The sequence below is a fragment of the Crocuta crocuta genome, unplaced genomic scaffold (genome assembly GCF_008692635.1).
Source record: "Crocuta crocuta isolate KB4526 unplaced genomic scaffold, BGI_CrCroc_1.0 scaffold152, whole genome shotgun sequence".
In the NCBI taxonomy this organism is placed as follows: Eukaryota; Metazoa; Chordata; class Mammalia; order Carnivora; family Hyaenidae; genus Crocuta; species Crocuta crocuta.
This window is the reverse complement of record NW_027528798.1, coordinates 3773824-3791580: the sequence shown is the minus strand read 5'-3', so window position 1 is coordinate 3791580 and position 17757 is coordinate 3773824. Positions and strand designations below refer to the sequence as shown.

At 42.8% G+C, this 17757-nt stretch overlaps 1 protein-coding gene across 1 annotated transcript in view; it reads left to right on the top strand.

The window, feature by feature from the left end:
- DYNC1LI2 (dynein cytoplasmic 1 light intermediate chain 2) overlaps positions 1–10878 on the top strand; it is a 29002-nt gene extending 18124 nt beyond the window's left edge. The window contains exons 9-14 of the mRNA XM_077755463.1: positions 1782–1893; positions 2700–2759; positions 3542–3583; positions 3976–4093; positions 5920–6036; positions 7901–10878. Coding sequence (XP_077611589.1) covers positions 1782–1893; positions 2700–2759; positions 3542–3583; positions 3976–4093; positions 5920–6036; positions 7901–8001 — 550 coding nt within the window. The 3' untranslated portion in view covers positions 8002–10878. The remainder of the gene's footprint in view (positions 1–1781; positions 1894–2699; positions 2760–3541; positions 3584–3975; positions 4094–5919; positions 6037–7900) is intronic.
- Positions 10879–17757: the final 6879 nt, after the last annotated feature.

Below are 17757 nucleotides of genomic sequence, written 5' to 3'. Positions count from 1 at the left end.
TGAGGATTATGCTTGGAAGAACTCTGATGTCTTCTGTTGAAGCATGTGATCTCTCTGCCCATCAGCAGGGATGATTGCAGGCACCCTTGTTGGTGAACCTGTTAGCATGGGCTTTGGCTCTACTGAATGTGTATTTTGTTTTTGGCATTTTGTATTTTAGGAGCTATGGGGGCTAATGATCCTGGGCAGAGACTTAGATACCTGTCTATTCCAGTTTGTGTTTTTCTGTCACTGGAAAGTGATGAGTGTTTTAGATGCATGAATGAATGTTGAAGCTGTGTGGCCTTTGAGAGGACTTGTGCTAGTAGATCAGTGTTTGTAGGCTTAGATATCCTCTTGACTGCTGAGCACTTATTAGGTGCCTGCGTTCTATGCTAAGGACACAGAGGTGAATGGGATGTGGTCACCGCACACAGCACTGGAGGGCAGGGGTGGGGCAGTAATGGACTTGTGGAGGCAGTGCGGCAGGGAGGGCAGAGGGGGCGATGCTGGAAGGCTAAGTGTGTGTGCTAGGCAGGCCAGAAGGAATGGAGAAGCAGGAGGGACAGTCTCTGAGAAGGCTGAAGATGTGATAGCCAAGAGCTCTTGGGACTGAAGAGGTTGCTTGCTGAAAATTTAGGGAGAGCCTCATTTGTGCTACTCACAGATGGCAAAGCTAGAGCCTTGGGTGGATTTTAGAGGACTGTTGTCCAGAGCAATCAGACAGACACCAAAGACATAAGCTCTGAACAATAGATAAGTGCCCATATTTCTTGTGATCCCAAGGAACAGGAAGCCCCGGAAGACAGGTTGAGGATCTGGGCTGGTCTGGAGAGGAGGAGCATCTCACAGCTTCTGAAGGCTGCCTGGGTTGTGGCCATATCTTGATCATACCCTGTCCCTTTGAATCTCTGATCCTGTTGTTAGTTCGCCTATCTGGGAGCTGGTGAAGTCAGCAAAACCATTTGGGTGGAGCACCCTGGGTAAGAGCGCCCTGTTGGTTGTAGAGCGGTGAAGCAGGACTTAGGTAGAGAAAGGGAGACCTATGAGAACAATCATTTGCCATTTTTTACGGTTTCTAGAGTTCAAAAGTGTGTTGTAGAAAGGATTTTACAGTTGCCCTTTTTTAGGAGAGTCTGGTGGGAACAGTAGGCTACTGTAGCTTAACTTAATGGAAGATGGGTGCCATCCTGCTTAGTGATCTTGAGCAGGGCAGCACCCATGTAGGAGCCTCAAGGACTCCTTGAGTCTTTCTGGTTTGCAGCCTGAGAGAGTATAGATCCTGCTGTCCTGCTTTGCTCCACGGTACATCTTCCCACACCAGTAAAATTAACGAACTAATCCGTTAGAAAACAGTTTTCAGAAGAGTTCTCAGTTCCTCTACACCAAAGGCCAGGAGGAATGGTCTCCTGCAGAGCTGTGTGTGCTGTTCCCTGTGTCCTCTGCTCTGTGGGAACAAGGCCCCATTGTGTCCTTGCTCTTCTGGGTAGAGTTGTGTGAAAGCTCTGAACACTTCCTGGTGGGTCAGCATGTGTAGTTAGTAAGATCTCACTCTGGCTCCTAGGTCTTCGGCCCCATTAGCTCGGTACAGAACAGGACCTGCCGTGTCAGTCTGATGGGTTATGCTGGTAGTAAATTTTGGCTTGTCTGCCACAAGCTCCAAGCCAGCGCCAGCAGCTACAGACCAGATCTTGTGGGAAGAAGTCTCACCTAGGAGTCCTTGCTAACCTGGAATGGGCTCTAACATGTGCTGTAAGGCAGCCCCAGGAAGAGCAAATCAATGCCTATCTCTTTGCTTTTAGACCTGCAGGCTGGGACAACGAAAAGAAAATAGCTATTTTACATGAAAATTTTACAACTGTGAAGCCAGAAGATGCATATGAAGATTTTATTGTGAAACCTCCTGTGAGAAAGGTACCCAGATCAGTCACTTTGAGTTATAGGTGTTTTCCTCTTTGTTTTGTTTGTTTGTTTTTTATGGGGGAAAAGAACCTTTAAAGAAATATGTCTTTAGGGGCGTCTGTGTGGCTCAGTTGGTTGAGTGTCTAACTTAGGCTCAGGTCATGATCTTACCTTTGGTGGGTTTGAGCCCCACATTGGGCTCCGTGCTGACAGCTTGGAGCCTGGAACCTGCTTCAGATTCTGTCTCCCTCTCTCTGCCCTTCTGCTCACATTCTGTGTTTCTCTCAAAAATAAATAAACATAAAAAAAAAAAAAGAAATTTGTCTTTAAAAAAATAAAAAGAGATATGTCTTACACATTGAACCATTTTTGGGAGAATAAAAATGTAATCCAAGAGCCTTTTTAAAAAAGTTCAGGTGAAGTCTGGTGTGAATGTAAATGGCTCCAGGTGGTGGGGCATGAGTGATGGAGTGCCCATAAGGAGTTGGGTGGAAGTTACCCACTAAGTCTTGACAATGCCACTGCTACCTCAGGATTACTGTTAGGAGACCCCTGTGCTCCCCTGATCTGCACGCCCTGATTGAGAGGGGTTGTTGCCGGCCTGCCAGACTTAAAAATGTCAGTTGGCCACATGGCTTAGCTGGTCTTGGAATAGAGTTGGTGCCAGGCTAGAAACGCATAATTTCGCAGTTGCCACAGGGTCTCTTCCCAGAACCATGTTGACACCTGAGCCCAAGATTCTTTCAGTGAGAATTTTGACATTAGTTTGGGTGTTTTTGGCCTGTGACCACAAATGGTTGTATCACTTCACTTCACAGCTGGTCCATGACAAAGAGTTGGCAGCCGAGGATGAGCAGGTTTTTCTAATGAAGCAACAGGTAAGAAAAACCAGTGAGGCTAGAGCAGAGGCCTTCTCTTGCATGAAATGCCAGTCCCCTGGGATAAGGTCGAGGGCATCATGAAGAGCTTGCAGCATTAAAGGGGTTGCCACCAGGTCTCCTTGTTCCCTCCCATTTCTAGCATTGGTACAGAGTAGGGGTTAGACCAGCTGCCTCAGGTGATCCCCTGCCTACTTGCAGATTCTCACCAATGATAGGCTTGGTATCATGTTAAGTACCCTTTCTCTCTGGAAATTAGGTTTTTTTGGCTTAATACTTCCTGTGTTGACAGTTTACCAAGTGCCCTGACTTCACTTCCATTATTTCACATAGCCCCACACAGTCCTCTGCATGAAGGCAGGTGAGCCGATGTACTCAATTTGTAGATGAGGAGAGAAACTTCCACAGCTGACAGTTCAGAATGCAAACACAGTCTCCCCTTTCTGTTTTACTAGAACTGTTGTTAGACATGTCACTTAGACGTGTCACAGGTCTTCCTGATGGTCCAGGCAGCTCAGCAGAGGGTGTTGATGGTTTATTTGCCAGCTGGTCCTTTTTTCTGTGCTCTCCTTGCTTCCTTAAGTACAAAACTGGTAACTTGGATTATTTTTTTCACCATGTACCACATTTCTGAATTTAAACGTTTTGCATGTAGAATATAAAACCCGACTTGGTTGTTGTTAATGGCGCCCTCTAATGGAGTACTGGGAAGTAACTGTTTCTCCAGACTTTCCATCCATTCTGCATGCCTCGATTAATGGCCAGTGTGTTCCTCTTTGCAGTCACTCCTAGCCAAGCAGCCAGCCACGCCCACGAGAGCCTCTGTGAGTACTTTAAAATAAATGGGGTCAAGGCCCAGTGTTGTAGGTGTCTTCACATTTAATGCCATTATTTTTTAGAGCTTATATTTGTGTGGGATTTTGTATTTTCAAAGGAAATTTGTTTTCCCAGAAGGCCCAGGGCCAGGCAGAGTAGGGGACTTAGGATAGGAATATAGCTCTGGGAAATAGAGTGAACAGGCTTTATTATCTTGATGTCTCTTCTCTAAGGAGAAACTAAGGTCTAGAAAGAGACTGAGCTGGGAGCAAAGTCCCAGTCCTACCACCTTTCTCTTTAGACTGTGAAAAATACCCTGCAGAGCATGTCTTCATTTTTGAAATATGTATTTTCTGTTATTTTTATGCTTGTATGTAACTTGGGGTGGTTTTGAACTTAGGAATCCCCTGCAAGAGGACCCTCTGGCTCTCCAAGAACTCAGGGCCGGGGAGGGCCAGCAAGTGTGCCTAGCGCCTCCCCAGGCACATCAGTAAAGAAGCCGGACCCAAACATCAAAAGTATGTATCCTATCTCTGTGGAGAGTGTTTAGTCTTCGGCCTGAGCTCTGAAGGGGTATGTGGCTGTGTTTCGAAGGTGGAGGCCCATGGCACCTGGGCTGTTCTCTTCCTCAAGAAGGGTCTGCTTTCCACTTTCCTTTGCTCAAGGGGAAGGGGCTTATGGTTAGCAGACACTAAGACCTCTTGCTTTGTTGGAATCACCTTTACACTGGGTTCTGTAAGACATCATTTAGGTAATGCAGGGTCTTTCAAAGAGGAGTATAACATAAGTCACTTTAAAATGTGTATTTTGAGGGGTGCCTGGGTGGCTCAGTTGGTTGAGCTTCCAACTCTTGATTTCGGCTCAGGTTATGGGATCAAGTTCCACACTGTCAGTGTGGGATTCTCTCTCTTTCTCTGCCCCTTACACTTGCACACTCTCTCTCTCTCACTCTTTCTCTTTCTCTCAAACTAAATAAACATTAAAAATAAATAAAGGGGCGTCTGGGTATCTCAGTCAGTTGATCTTCTGACTTCAGCTCAGGTCATGCATGATCTTGCAGTTTGAGAGTTGGAGTCCCACATTGGGCTCTCTGCTGTCAGCACGAAACCTGCTTCCAATCCTCTCTTCCCCTCTCTCTCTGCTCCTCCTCCACTCACTCTCTCTGTCTCTTTTAAAATAAATAAACTTTCAAGATACAAAGTTAAGGGCACCTGGGTGGCTCGGTCAGTTAAGCATCTGACTTCCGGTGGGGTTGTTACCTCACCATTTGGGAGTGTGAGCCCCACTTTGGGTGAGCTCCAGCCCTGCCTCAAGTGATCATGAGCCCCCACTTTGGCTGAGTATGAGACCCTGCTTCAGTTAAGCTCAAGCCCCACTTTGGGTGAGTCCCACTTCTTTCTCTCTCTCTCAAAAATAAGATAAAATAAAAATAAATCTTAAGTAAATAAGTAATAAATTTTTTAAATGTGTAATTTGAGAGGCACCTGGCTGACTCAGTTGGTTGAGCATGCAACTCTTTTTTTTTTTTTTTTTTAATGTTTATTTTTAAGAGAGCACACAAGCGAGGGAGGGATAGAGAGAGAGGGTGACACAGAATCCAAAACAGGCTCCAGGCTCTGAGCATCAGCACAGAGCCCGATGTGGGACTCGAACCCATGAAACATGAGATCATGACCTGAGCTAAAGTCGGATACTTAACTTACTGAGCCACCCAGGTGCCCAAAGAGCATGCAACTCTTGATCTTGGGGTTGAGTTCAAGCCCCACATTGGGTGTGGAGATTACTTTTGAAGTAAGTAAAATAAAATAGAGTGTGTATTTTGAGTCCTTGGTTTTGTTTCTCATTTTTAAATGATTACCATATATGAATTGTGGGATTTTCCTTCCGCTTCATTTCTCTCGTCAAGCCCAGTTACTTAGAATTATAAGTAGTCCTTATCCTAATGGCTTAGTAATATCCAAACGTGCTGGCTACAATAAAACTCTCAAAACAAAATTTATTTAATTCCTATGTGTGCAATAGGTATCTTCAATTCAGCTTTTCACATCAGCTTTGGAGTGTTAAGGGCTTATAAAACTGTGGAAAACACTGCCTCATGGATAGGGAGATGACGTGGAGCATGAGTTCTATTATGTCCCCAAACAGGTGGGAAATCTATAAACAGATTTGTACTTAACGTGCCGATAGATGAGTAGCCTTGGCAGTGGCAGTAATGAATGTGCCCAATGTCCTGGGAAGATGATAGCCACAAATTGATGATTCCAAGCTGAAAACTATAGTTTTGTGGTAGTGTTAATTGAGTCATCCAGGTGATATGAGCCTTTTTTTCTTAATGATTCCTTAGATAATGCAGCAAGTGAAGGTGTGTTGGCCAGCTTCTTCAATAGTCTGCTGAGTAAAAAGACTGGTTCTCCTGGAAGTCCTGGTGCTGGTGGTGTGCAGAGCACAGCCAAGAAGTCAGGTACTAAAGGGTCCTTAGAGACCTATGATCCTTCTGGTTGAGCAGTGCTGGAGGTGGGGGAGTAGACAGGAGTGTCTGCTGTTACCTGATGTGCATATCCTCCCTGTTCCCAACAGCCAAGCAAGTAAGCACATCTTCACCTTACACTGAGCAGTACACTTTATAGCATTCAGGTTTCTTTGACACATTTAAAGGTGGGGTTTGTGTACATTGGGTTCTCAGGAACTGACTGTTGGATGAGTTGAGGTATATCCTAAACTGTATATGTGACCCTGGTATCAGAACTACTCGTTGAAGGTCATGGTCTAGGGTGTAGCATTGATATTTTATTTATTATATTTAATTTTCTGTGATGCTTTATAAGGATATTTGTTCACTGTTCCTAGTCTTGCCATGAGCTGAGCCTGTGAACCCTTACTGTCTCACTGAAGGGTCAATTCCTCCTCTGTGAAGCTCCACCTTGTCACAGGCACACTGTGGCAACCCACACTCCTTCCGTGTGGGGCAGTAGGGCAAGTCTATGTCTTGGAGGCCTCTGAAACTAAAGAGCTGAGTTCCTTGGGAATTACCCATTTTGCTGGGAAGGTCTAGGCTTTTTTTTTTTTCTTTTTTTAACGTTAATTTCTGAGAGAGCATGAGCGGGGAAGGGGCAGAGAGAGAGGGAGACACAGAAACCAAAGTAGGCTCCAGGGTCTAGGGTCTAGACTCTGGGCTGTCAGCACAGAACCCAACGTGAGACTTGAACTCACGAACCGTGAGCTCATGACCTGAATCGAAGTCAAACGTTTAACCAACTGAGCCACCCAGGCTCCCCACCCAGTTGTTGTTTCTATAACAGGGATGATAGTAACGCCTGGCTCGCTGGACCTTTCCGTTGACTGTAAGGAATGTTAATACAGTGTTTTCCCAGGGCACCTGGTTGGCTCAGTCGGTTAAGTGTCCAACTTCGGCTCAGGTCATGATCTCATGGTTCATGGGTTCAAGCCCTGTGTCAGGCTCTGTGCTGACAGCTAGCTCAGAGCCTGGAGCCTGCTTCAGATTCTATGTCACCCTCTCTCTCTGACCCTCCCCTGCTCACACACTCTCTCTCTCTCTCTCTCTCAGAAATAAATAAAACATTTAAAAAATTTCTTAAAATAATAAATACAGTGTTTTCCCTAAATGGTGTTTTCAGATCATAGGAGGCCCTCAGGAGATCACTACATCCTCAGGTCAGCCAAACCTTCCGGGACTCTTGAGTTCTTAGAGACTTCATCTGGTCTGTTGGCCCAGACTAAGGGCTGGTATTTCTGATAGGAGAAAAGGGTCATTTCCAGGCCCTAGCTAATGTTTGACAACAAAAGAATATGAGCCCTGACTTTGTGCAAGATTGAAATGTCTGACCTTAGTCTTATATTCTTATTGAAGCATTATGTTTCCAGGCTATCCATGTGCGTTAGTGTTGTAATTAAAAACAAAACCTAAACACCTGTGTGAGGCACAGAACGTAGTTTGCCATATTGCCAGAAATTCACATGCCACTTCTAACAAGGAGGTGATGACAGTGCATGGGGACGGAGGTGGGTGGTAAGAGTGTTTTCAGAAAGACCCTTATATTTGGCACAAAGGCTTGCCCAGCAAGGGGGCAGTTATGTAGTTGGAGGAACATGGACCTGTGATGTTTGGAAGGAAGGGTTGAATTAAGGCATCTCCTCATAGTCATTCCAGTGAAAAAAAAGTCTTGCTTTCATTCTTACTGAGGTTGTTATCACCACAAGTGATTACAGAAGTCTGTATAATTTTAAATGTTCCCTTTTAAAAAATTCTTTTCTGTTTCCCATCACTGCTGCTTTTTCTTTCTTTCTTTCTTTCTTTTTTTTTTAAGGACAAAAGACTGTGTTGACAAATGTTCAGGAAGAACTGGATAGAATGACTCGAAAACCAGACTCCATGGTAACAAACTCTTCAACAGAAAATGAAGCCTGATCCTCCTTAAAAAGTGCATATGTAAAATGACCAAATAACTATGTATATTGATCTGCTAAGACAAGGATTTTTCTGATATGGCACATGCTATCAGTTTTTTGGGGCAGGGGAGATGAACTTATAAAAATACTTCATTGGCTTGTCTGAGTATGAAATGCACATTTAGGAAGGTTATGTGTCAGACCCCTTTGTTAAGGATAACCCTTGGACTCTCAGGCATGTGGCTGTCTCATGAGAAGCAAGTACAGCTGGGCCTTTTGTGAAAGGGAGGGTCGATCGAGAGAAAGAGGGCCTGCTTTCTTTCAGGGTGGAGCAAATGAGACTGGGAAATCATTGATCGGAGGGCGGTTAGTCTGACCAGTTGAGTGTTAGCAAATTCACTTGTTCTTGGGAAGCAGATTAAGTAGCAGCAAGTCCAGGAAAGAGAATGACGGAAAGGAGGAATTCGAGAAGTGATGGTGGGGAAGCTGAAGGTTGGAGGAGATGAGGAGGGAGGAGACGAACGGTGGTAGTAAATACCGTGTGTTCAGTAGAAAGTTGAGTAATCATCTTTAAGATTTAAAAGTATTTCCAAACTAAATACTGAGAAATGGGAATAAGACTTGTTCTGAATGCATCTTTAACTTAAGAAAGATGTGTAAGCGTGGGGTGCCTGAGTCAGGTGGAGCTGACAAAGGTGGGGAAGATGGCAGCTGCCCAAGACAAGATGCACACGTGCGGCCCAGGCCATGTCCTCAGAGGACGAGCTGGGCTCCATGCATGTGCGTCTGGGGGGGCAGTCACTGTGGAGTGTGTTTAAAGTCAGCAGTTACAAAATTAGTTTAACTTTGAGTTGTTTTCTAAAATAGCTCCTGTTTTGTTTTTTAAATTAAAAAAATTTTTTTTGTATTGCCACAGGCTGGCCTACTAACAGACCATGGGTAACCAACCTCTCATTTTACCATAATACAATGTGCTACAGAAAGTTTGAGAGAGGTTTGTAATGTAATTGCACTCTGATGAACTGGCTTGCACCAATCCCTGCCTTACGGTCTGTGGACACCTTCACAGAGTTCCATTGATGCAAAAGGGTCTTGTCCTAGCTCTCTGGTCTGATCAGTGCTATCAGATGGACAAATAAGTGTGAATGTTTTATAGTGAAAATGGAAATGATACATTTCTCTTACTTGTGTTTTTCATAAGTGTAGCATTTTTTTCTTAAGGAAACAAGAGTTTCTGTGTCTCCATTGAGGGCAAATTCATGCACATTGTCATGTCCTACCACCATTCTAGAAATGACTTCTGTGGATTTGAAATGGCACTTTTAATTTTATATGTGACACAACATTTGAATGCAAACACTACCATTGGTTTAATATATAAAACATTTGTTGTCAAACCAAGGGAAAAAAACCACAGTTCACTTCTGTGGAGTTTACTTTTTTTATATGAATGTTTGTTGTACTGTGTCTGAAAATAACTTCCCTAACGTCATTACTTTCACATACCAGATTTGATTGACCACTAACATAGTACTGGGCATAACTTAATATCCTGTGTTGTATATAAGAAGACTCTAAGACTGTCTTGAATCGCTTTTTTGTAAAGGTCTGAACACTGTTAAGGAGAAAGCTGAGTATTTAGTTGCCTTTCTGACAAACATAAAAACATGTTTTTTGTGCCAGTCTTATTGTTAAAAATACACTTTTTCACCCCTTTTTAAATTCAGTTATTTTTTTTAATGTATTGTGGCTTCCAATCACCAGATTGTCCACGTAATGACAGTAAACTTACTGTATAAGGATAGTTGTGCTGTAGTGACCAGTAGATGCCCAACAGTTGTGGCCACACTGATGTGGGGTCACGTAGCCCCTTTCTCTATAGCAGCTGGGGTAGGGGTGGGGGCAAAATGACCTCAGAAACAAGACAGAATTATTGGAAAGGCACATGCCTATGGGGGATACAGTGTGATTTCAAATGTTAATGCAGAATTTTACTTTTTAAAAAGGTTTTTTTTTTTTGTCATTTAAACTAATAAGCACTTTTGTGTCAATTTAAGATGTACTAAAACTGATGAAGTGCTAAGACACCTGTCTTGTGAGGGAAGATTTCTTGATCACTTTGAGTTTCTCATAACAAGTGGATGCTCCTAGTAGTGGAAGACACTGGTGCGCGTAATATGTCATGTGCTCAGTGGTTGCCAAAGTCTACCAACTTTGGGAAGCTGCAGGGTTCTTTTGGGAGGGGGTGGGAGAAAGGGAGATATTTTTTGTTATTTTGGAGTTTTCAAGCAGTGGAACCAAAGGCCAAACAATAAACAGCCTTTACTTTTTAAAGTAAAATTCATTTATTTGCAGAATACACTTGTATGGTAGACTGTTAAAGACAATTTTCTGACTATTTATATATATTATAGTGGCTACATCTGCTGTTTGTCTTTAAAATGGAAAAAATGAAAGAAATAAGCCCAACCTTGAAGATGTGCCCACAATAAGGGCCATGAATTGGTCTTTCCTAAAAATGCAACGGGTATGCTGCTAGAATTATTTAATTTTGTTTGCACTTTTTTTTTTGGATTGGCATTTTAAAAATCACTATTTAAACTGATGCTGTCGTATTTTATGAGTTTAACAAAGTTGAAAGTGACTGCTCTGTACATCATGACCTTAACAATGTTGATGCTGTAAGTGAAAGTTCACTGTCGTCTCTATACTAAGTTTATTGGTGTTTTTAACTTAAAATTAGGACTGCAGTTTATTCCCCCACCAGCCTTAGTCCAGGGGTGTGGCTCTAACCAGATCCAGTTATGCAGTCTTGTGGAACCTTGCTTTCTAGTGCTGGAAAAGAAGATGTCTCTAATTACTGGCTTCAATAAACACGAGTCCAGACTGCTTACAATTTTTGTGACTTTCTTTATGATAAATTATCTCACTGGAGAGAAATTGAATTGTCTGCTAATTATATGGCATGTAATATGGCAAAAAACGTTTATTACCTCTCTCACTAAAAATTTTCAGACATTCTGTTAAGAAACCTGTTAAATCTATATTTTGAAATTTGTGGAGTTCTAAGCTGTGGGTAAAGTACAGTGGTGTTTGTGAGTTATCCAACATATTTCCTTGCCTCTTAGATAAATTCTTGATTGTCTGAATTGAGCTCATTTTCACTTAACTAATTTGGAAGACTTCAGCTACATTGAAGAATTTCAGAGCAACTACATTGTAATCCTTTTTACCTGTTTAAATGGGGAACAGCAAAAAATGTTTAAGAAAATCTGTTATATCAGAGATCCCTAGTTTCTATTTATTACACTTTAAGTGTATTAAATAAGTCCAGGTTATATAAAATCTCACCTTCTGGATTTTTCTTATTGTTTCTTCATGATCTGATTCAGGTTAAATGGCTTTTGCAAGGATGAGGTTGCAAAATAAGTGAGGTTTTATATGTTCTAGTGCATGACATTAGGTTGTCCCTGTATTGGGGATGTTAGGTTTGATTCTCTTTGATTAAGATGGTGTCCCTCAGATCTACCCAGTAAACTGTAGGTGGTACCATTGAGCATCTTACTGAGTTATCTTGGTCTTCAGCCACCTCTTACCCATTGGTCATAGCATCTGCTGATCATTTTTGCCTAAATCCATTATCTCATTAGGAGTCTTTTTTTTTTTGATGTATATTTTTGGAGGAGAGCATTCAAGGGTCACAGAGAGAGGGAGACAAAAGGATCTGAAGCTCTCTGCACTGACAGCTGAGAGCCTCATTTGGGATGGGGCTCTAATCTACAAACCATGAGATCACAAGAGCCGAAGTCAGATGCTTAACCGACTGAGCCATCCAGGAGTCCCTCATTAGGAGTCTTAAGTGATAATTTTCTTATCCCTTCATTCCTCCTGCATTTATTACCTGGCATTCATCTATAAAAAGGAGTTTTCTTCTCTCTGCCCTTTTTGGGTAGTTGTTTTCACTGTGAATTTTTAGATTCAGAGTGTTATAATCCAATAACTCATTCTTTTTGATGCTCAACTTGCCCCGGATTTCATGAGAGGGAGCCCCTTCAACCAACCATCCTTTTTTTCCTTTTATTGAGATATAATCACGATCTAAAATTTGCCACTTTAATATTTTTTTAATGTTTATTTTTGAGAGAGAGAGACAGAGCGCAAGTAGGGAAGGGGCAGAAAGAGGGAGACACAGAATCTGAAGCAGGCTCCAGGCTCTCAGCTGTCAGCACAGAGCCCAATGAGGGACTTGAACCCACAAACTGCGAGATCATGACCTGAGCCAAAGTTGGACACTTAACTAACCAACTGAGCCACCACTTTAAAATGCTCAAAGGCAAAATAAGTCAGGCAGAGAAGGACAGATGCTATATGTTTGCATGTACAAGTGGATTAGGAGGAACTTAATGGAGGACCATGGGGAAGGAGAAGGGGAAAAATAGGGAGAGGGAGAGAGGCAAACCATGAGAGACTCTTGAATGCTGAGAACAAACTGAGGGCTGATGGGGGTGAGGAAGAGGGGAAGGGCGGTGATGGGCATGGAGGAGGGCACTTGTTGGGATGAGCTCTGGGTGTTATATGCAAAGCAACTTGATAATAAACTATTTTAAGAAAATAAAATGCTCATAGCTTTTTAGTATATTTGCTGTGTTGTGCACCCACTACCACTATCAAATTCCATAACATTTTCCATTACCCTAAAAAGAAACCTACCTATTTGTCCATATTTCCCCTCCCCTTCATTATTTAGCATGATGTTTTCTAGGTTCATCAATGTTGTAGCATGTGCCAGTACTTCATCCCCTTTTATGGCTAAGTAATGTCTCATTGCATGGATAAACTACATTTTATTTATTCTCTTATCAGTTGATACACATTTGGGTTGTTTTCAATTGTTGGTTATTATGAGTAATGCTATTTCATATGTAAGTTTGTGTGTAAACATACATTCTGTGGGCACATACCTAGAAGAGGATGTGCTGGGCCTATGGCGTTTTAACTGAAAAACAACCAAATTGTTTTCCATAACAGCCGTACTGTTTTACATTCCTACTAGCAGTGTATAAAGATTGTAATTTCTCCACATCTTGGCTAACACTTGTTTGCTGGGAGGCTTTTGTTTTTGTTTTAAGTTTAGCCATCCTAGTGAGTGCGAAGTGGTGTCTCAGTGGCTAATGCTTTCATGTGTTTATTGACCATTTACATATCTTAGGAGAATTGTCTATTCAAATCCTTTGCCCATTTTTAAATTAAGGTATTTGTCTTATTGTTGAATTTTAGGAGTTCTTTATATATTCTGGATACTAGACTCAGGTACAGCTGTGTCCGTTTGACATGCTCCCATTGATTTTGGAGCAATTCTTTACTTTCTGACTTTTTTTTTCTTGAAGGTCATTCTCAACACCTATCAGCAGTTGTAGAAAGTATTTAACCCCTCCTTATATTTTGCCTTGAAATTGAGGTTAGGAGTTTGGTGAATAAAGACTTATTTGGGGGATTATTTTATTTGATGAAACTAGCAGTAATATTGTAATAGCAAGTATATTAGAGATCACCATATACCAGTGACTCCGCTAGATGATTTTTGTATAAATCAATTTAATCTTCCCAACAGCTTTGTGAGGCAAATCTACCATCATCGCCATCTTAGTTTCCAAAGGAGGAAACAAAGGCACTGAGAGGCTGAGCAGCTACTAAGGTCAGAGTCAGAATTTGAACCCAAGCCAACTAGCTTTGGAATTTGAGCTAATTGTGCTCTGTTGGTATGCGTTGTACTCCTGTAAAGCAGAGGAGAGAATTTGTCAACTGGAAGTGTTTTCATCTGTGGTGCTAAGCACTTGTCTATTGGTGTTTAACCTTTTTTCCTTTCTGTCATGGATGGAGGAGTCATTCTTGTTAGGTGGGAAAACTGGCAGAGAACGAACCCAAAGAGAAAGTATATAATACCAATACAAAAGGAAAAATGACCATAGCCACAGTAACTTTGCTGAGAAAGGTGGGTTGAGGGGCCTGCCACTCTCTTGGAAGGACCTCTGTCTCTTAAGGCATGAAGAGTTTTGGGGGTCACCTGTGGTAAAGGCTCTTGGAAGGCCCTGAGAGGTAGATTTTCACGAGTGCGGATATCCCTGAGCGTGTAGGCAAAGTCAGCCTGCCTGTACACCTGCTTGGTGGCCCTCACGCACACTACAGGTCCACTCTGTCACCTGTCACTTTGGATTGGGAGCAGCACGTAGAGGGAGGCAGCTGGCATAATGGAACAGGCATGGGCTCCCCTGGGTTCCAGTCCTGGTGCTTTCTCTCACCTTACAGAGGTCTCACTTTTGAATCAGGCGAGTATAGGGTTTTTTTTTAATGGTTTNAAGTATTTAACCCCTCCTTATATTTTGCCTTGAAATTGAGGTTAGGAGTTTGGTGAATAAAGACTTATTTGGGGGATTATTTTATTTGATGAAACTAGCAGTAATATTGTAATAGCAAGTATATTAGAGATCACCATATACCAGTGACTCCGCTAGATGATTTTTGTATAAATCAATTTAATCTTCCCAACAGCTTTGTGAGGCAAATCTACCATCATCGCCATCTTAGTTTCCAAAGGAGGAAACAAAGGCACTGAGAGGCTGAGCAGCTACTAAGGTCAGAGTCAGAATTTGAACCCAAGCCAACTAGCTTTGGAATTTGAGCTAATTGTGCTCTGTTGGTATGCGTTGTACTCCTGTAAAGCAGAGGAGAGAATTTGTCAACTGGAAGTGTTTTCATCTGTGGTGCTAAGCACTTGTCTATTGGTGTTTAACCTTTTTTCCTTTCTGTCATGGATGGAGGAGTCATTCTTGTTAGGTGGGAAAACTGGCAGAGAACGAACCCAAAGAGAAAGTATATAATACCAATACAAAAGGAAAAATGACCATAGCCACAGTAACTTTGCTGAGAAAGGTGGGTTGAGGGGCCTGCCACTCTCTTGGAAGGACCTCTGTCTCTTAAGGCATGAAGAGTTTTGGGGGTCACCTGTGGTAAAGGCTCTTGGAAGGCCCTGAGAGGTAGATTTTCACGAGTGCGGATATCCCTGAGCGTGTAGGCAAAGTCAGCCTGCCTGTACACCTGCTTGGTGGCCCTCACGCACACTACAGGTCCACTCTGTCACCTGTCACTTTGGATTGGGAGCAGCACGTAGAGGGAGGCAGCTGGCATAATGGAACAGGCATGGGCTCCCCTGGGTTCCAGTCCTGGTGCTTTCTCTCACCTTACAGAGGTCTCACTTTTGAATCAGGCGAGTATAGGGTTTTTTTTTAATGGTTTTGTGTGTGTGTGTGTGAGAGAGAGAGAGAGAGAGAGAGAGAGAGAGAGAGAGAAAGAAAACATGAGCCGGGGGAGGAGCAGGAAGAGGGAGACACAGAATCTGAAGCCGACTCCAGGCTCTGAGCTGTCAGCACAGAACCCGACACGGGGCTCGAATCCATGAACTGCAAGATTATGACCTGAGCTGAAGTTGGATGCTTAACTGACTGAGCCAACCAGGCGCCCCAGGCAAGTAAAGTTTATACAGATGAGGAACAGATTAAGAAGCAGAACAAGAAAGCCCAAATTGAGGACTGTAACCCGTTTCGGACCTCCTTCCTCTGTAAAAGGGGGATAACATTTCTTTCCAGTCATTGTGAACGGTAGAGGAGATACTCATCCACTTGGCATATGGTCGGTCTTCAGTGTGATTGTTGGCCTTGAAGATACCTCTTGAAAGGTCTACATTGTTCCAGCAACTCCATTTGTACCTGTGTAGAATCTACTCTGTCCATTTGTGGCATTTTACATTTTGTAGATTAAATATCATCTCATCTATAAAAAATACAGGTAGAAGGGATGGATAACCTGTAACCACTCACCTGGTGCAGTTCCCATGGGATGCCACATATGACCATGGATTCTGGAGACAGGGACAGTGCTTGCTATTAGTACTGTATTTCTTACCCTGCAAGGCCTGCAGATAAGCCACAAGGATGCAGAGTGCCTTCCTGATTCTCTGCCAGTTGAGGCACAGGCAGTGTGCTGTGATTAGGAACAGCAGGCCTCTAGCAGTGTGGTTGAGAGAAGGAAGAAGCCAAAATGCCCACCGTGGATAGCCAGCACCCTGCTGGTACGAAGAGCCAGACCATAGCTGAGATGCAGTCCAGAAGTTTCCCTGGGCTCTGATTGTAAGGGGATCTTGCAGCTTGAAGGGAGGGGAGACACTGCTGAAGTAGCAGGGGTTTGAGAGGCCGGGAGAGGGGACTCGGGTTCTGTGTGGTAAGTTTGAGGTCATGAAGTCCCTTCCCCAACCTTGGGCAGCATTTTAGCCTAACCTTTCTAGTGTTTCCAATCTTAAGAAATTCTCATTTGGGTAAAGTTAAAATCTTTTTCCAGTACTGTTAACGTTTAACTTTGTGTGTTCCATCTTGTTTTCATTAAGCAACTCAAAAGACCATCGAAATATCTTCATATATGATGTTTTTCTAGAACATTTAATTGTACTTGTTTCTTGAATAGAACTGAATTAACATTCATGAGTGATCAATAGGCTTCTCTGTCTTCTACTTTGTCTTCCGTCTAAACCCACCTCAACCCACCCAACCCAACCAGCTTCTTGAAAGGACTCTAAAGTTCTAGAAAAGGCAAGCAAGATGTGAACTTTAGATTTGTAAGCATCTTGATTTTTGGTGAAGAACTCAATTTAAAACTGCCCTTTTTTAAGGCAGTGATTTAAAGAGTGGGGGTGCTTGGTACATCTGTCAGCAGGCTGTGGCATATTACATCTGTCCCTGATATTTAAAATATTTGGCGCCATTTCACTGTGAATTCATTTTTTACTTAGAATCAGCTAACAAATGCTAGCCTGGAGTTAAACTTGGGAGTATATAGGAAACTAAACACTGATCGTTTAGATTTTGTATACAAATACTATGCACATGTGGAGAAGGTTATTTCAGAGGTTCCATTTAATGTTAGGTGGTGCACCCTGAAACCCATCTTAGAGGTACAATGGCACAGGAGGGAACAAACAGCAAGGATTTGCCTTGCACTGCCGTAACTGCACAAGAATGCCCCTGACTGGTGCAGGCTCTCCCTCACTGGACAGCCTTGCTCTTGACATTCCTCTTCCCATTTGGAAAAGCTTAAATCTAGGTTTCCCAAGGTATGTTCCGGGTATATCAAATTCTAGGTGGTCAATTGGGATTGGAAGATTCAAGGTTAAACTAAACAGATTAAAATTTTTTTTGAGCTAATTATATTTTTATTTTACTTTTTTAAAAAAGTTTATATCTGAGAGAGAGAACATGAGCCCAGGAGAGGACAGAAGATCCAAAGTGGGCTCTGTCCTGACAGCAGAGAGCCCAATATGGGGCTCAAACTCACAAACTGAATTCGCGAGATCATGACCTGAGCCAAAGTCGGACACTTAACCAACTGAGCCACTCAGGCACTCCCACAAACTAATTATATTTTTAAAGTTTATTTATTTTGAGAAAGAGTGAGCATGTACATGTGAGCAGAGGAGGGGCAGAGAAACAATCCAAAGTAGGATCCATGCTGTCAGCACTGAGGCCCACACAGGGCTCAAGATCATGACCTGGGCCGAGAATGAATTGGACACTTAACTGACTGAGCCACCCAGGCACCCCAGTAGATTTTTGCTCCGACTTATTTTGTGGGTGACTGTTGGTGAAGGGCTCAAGCGTGGGCTTTCCCAGCTAGCTGTGATTATGGACATCTTCCAGGTTCCACAGAATGCCCTTTGAGAACATTCACA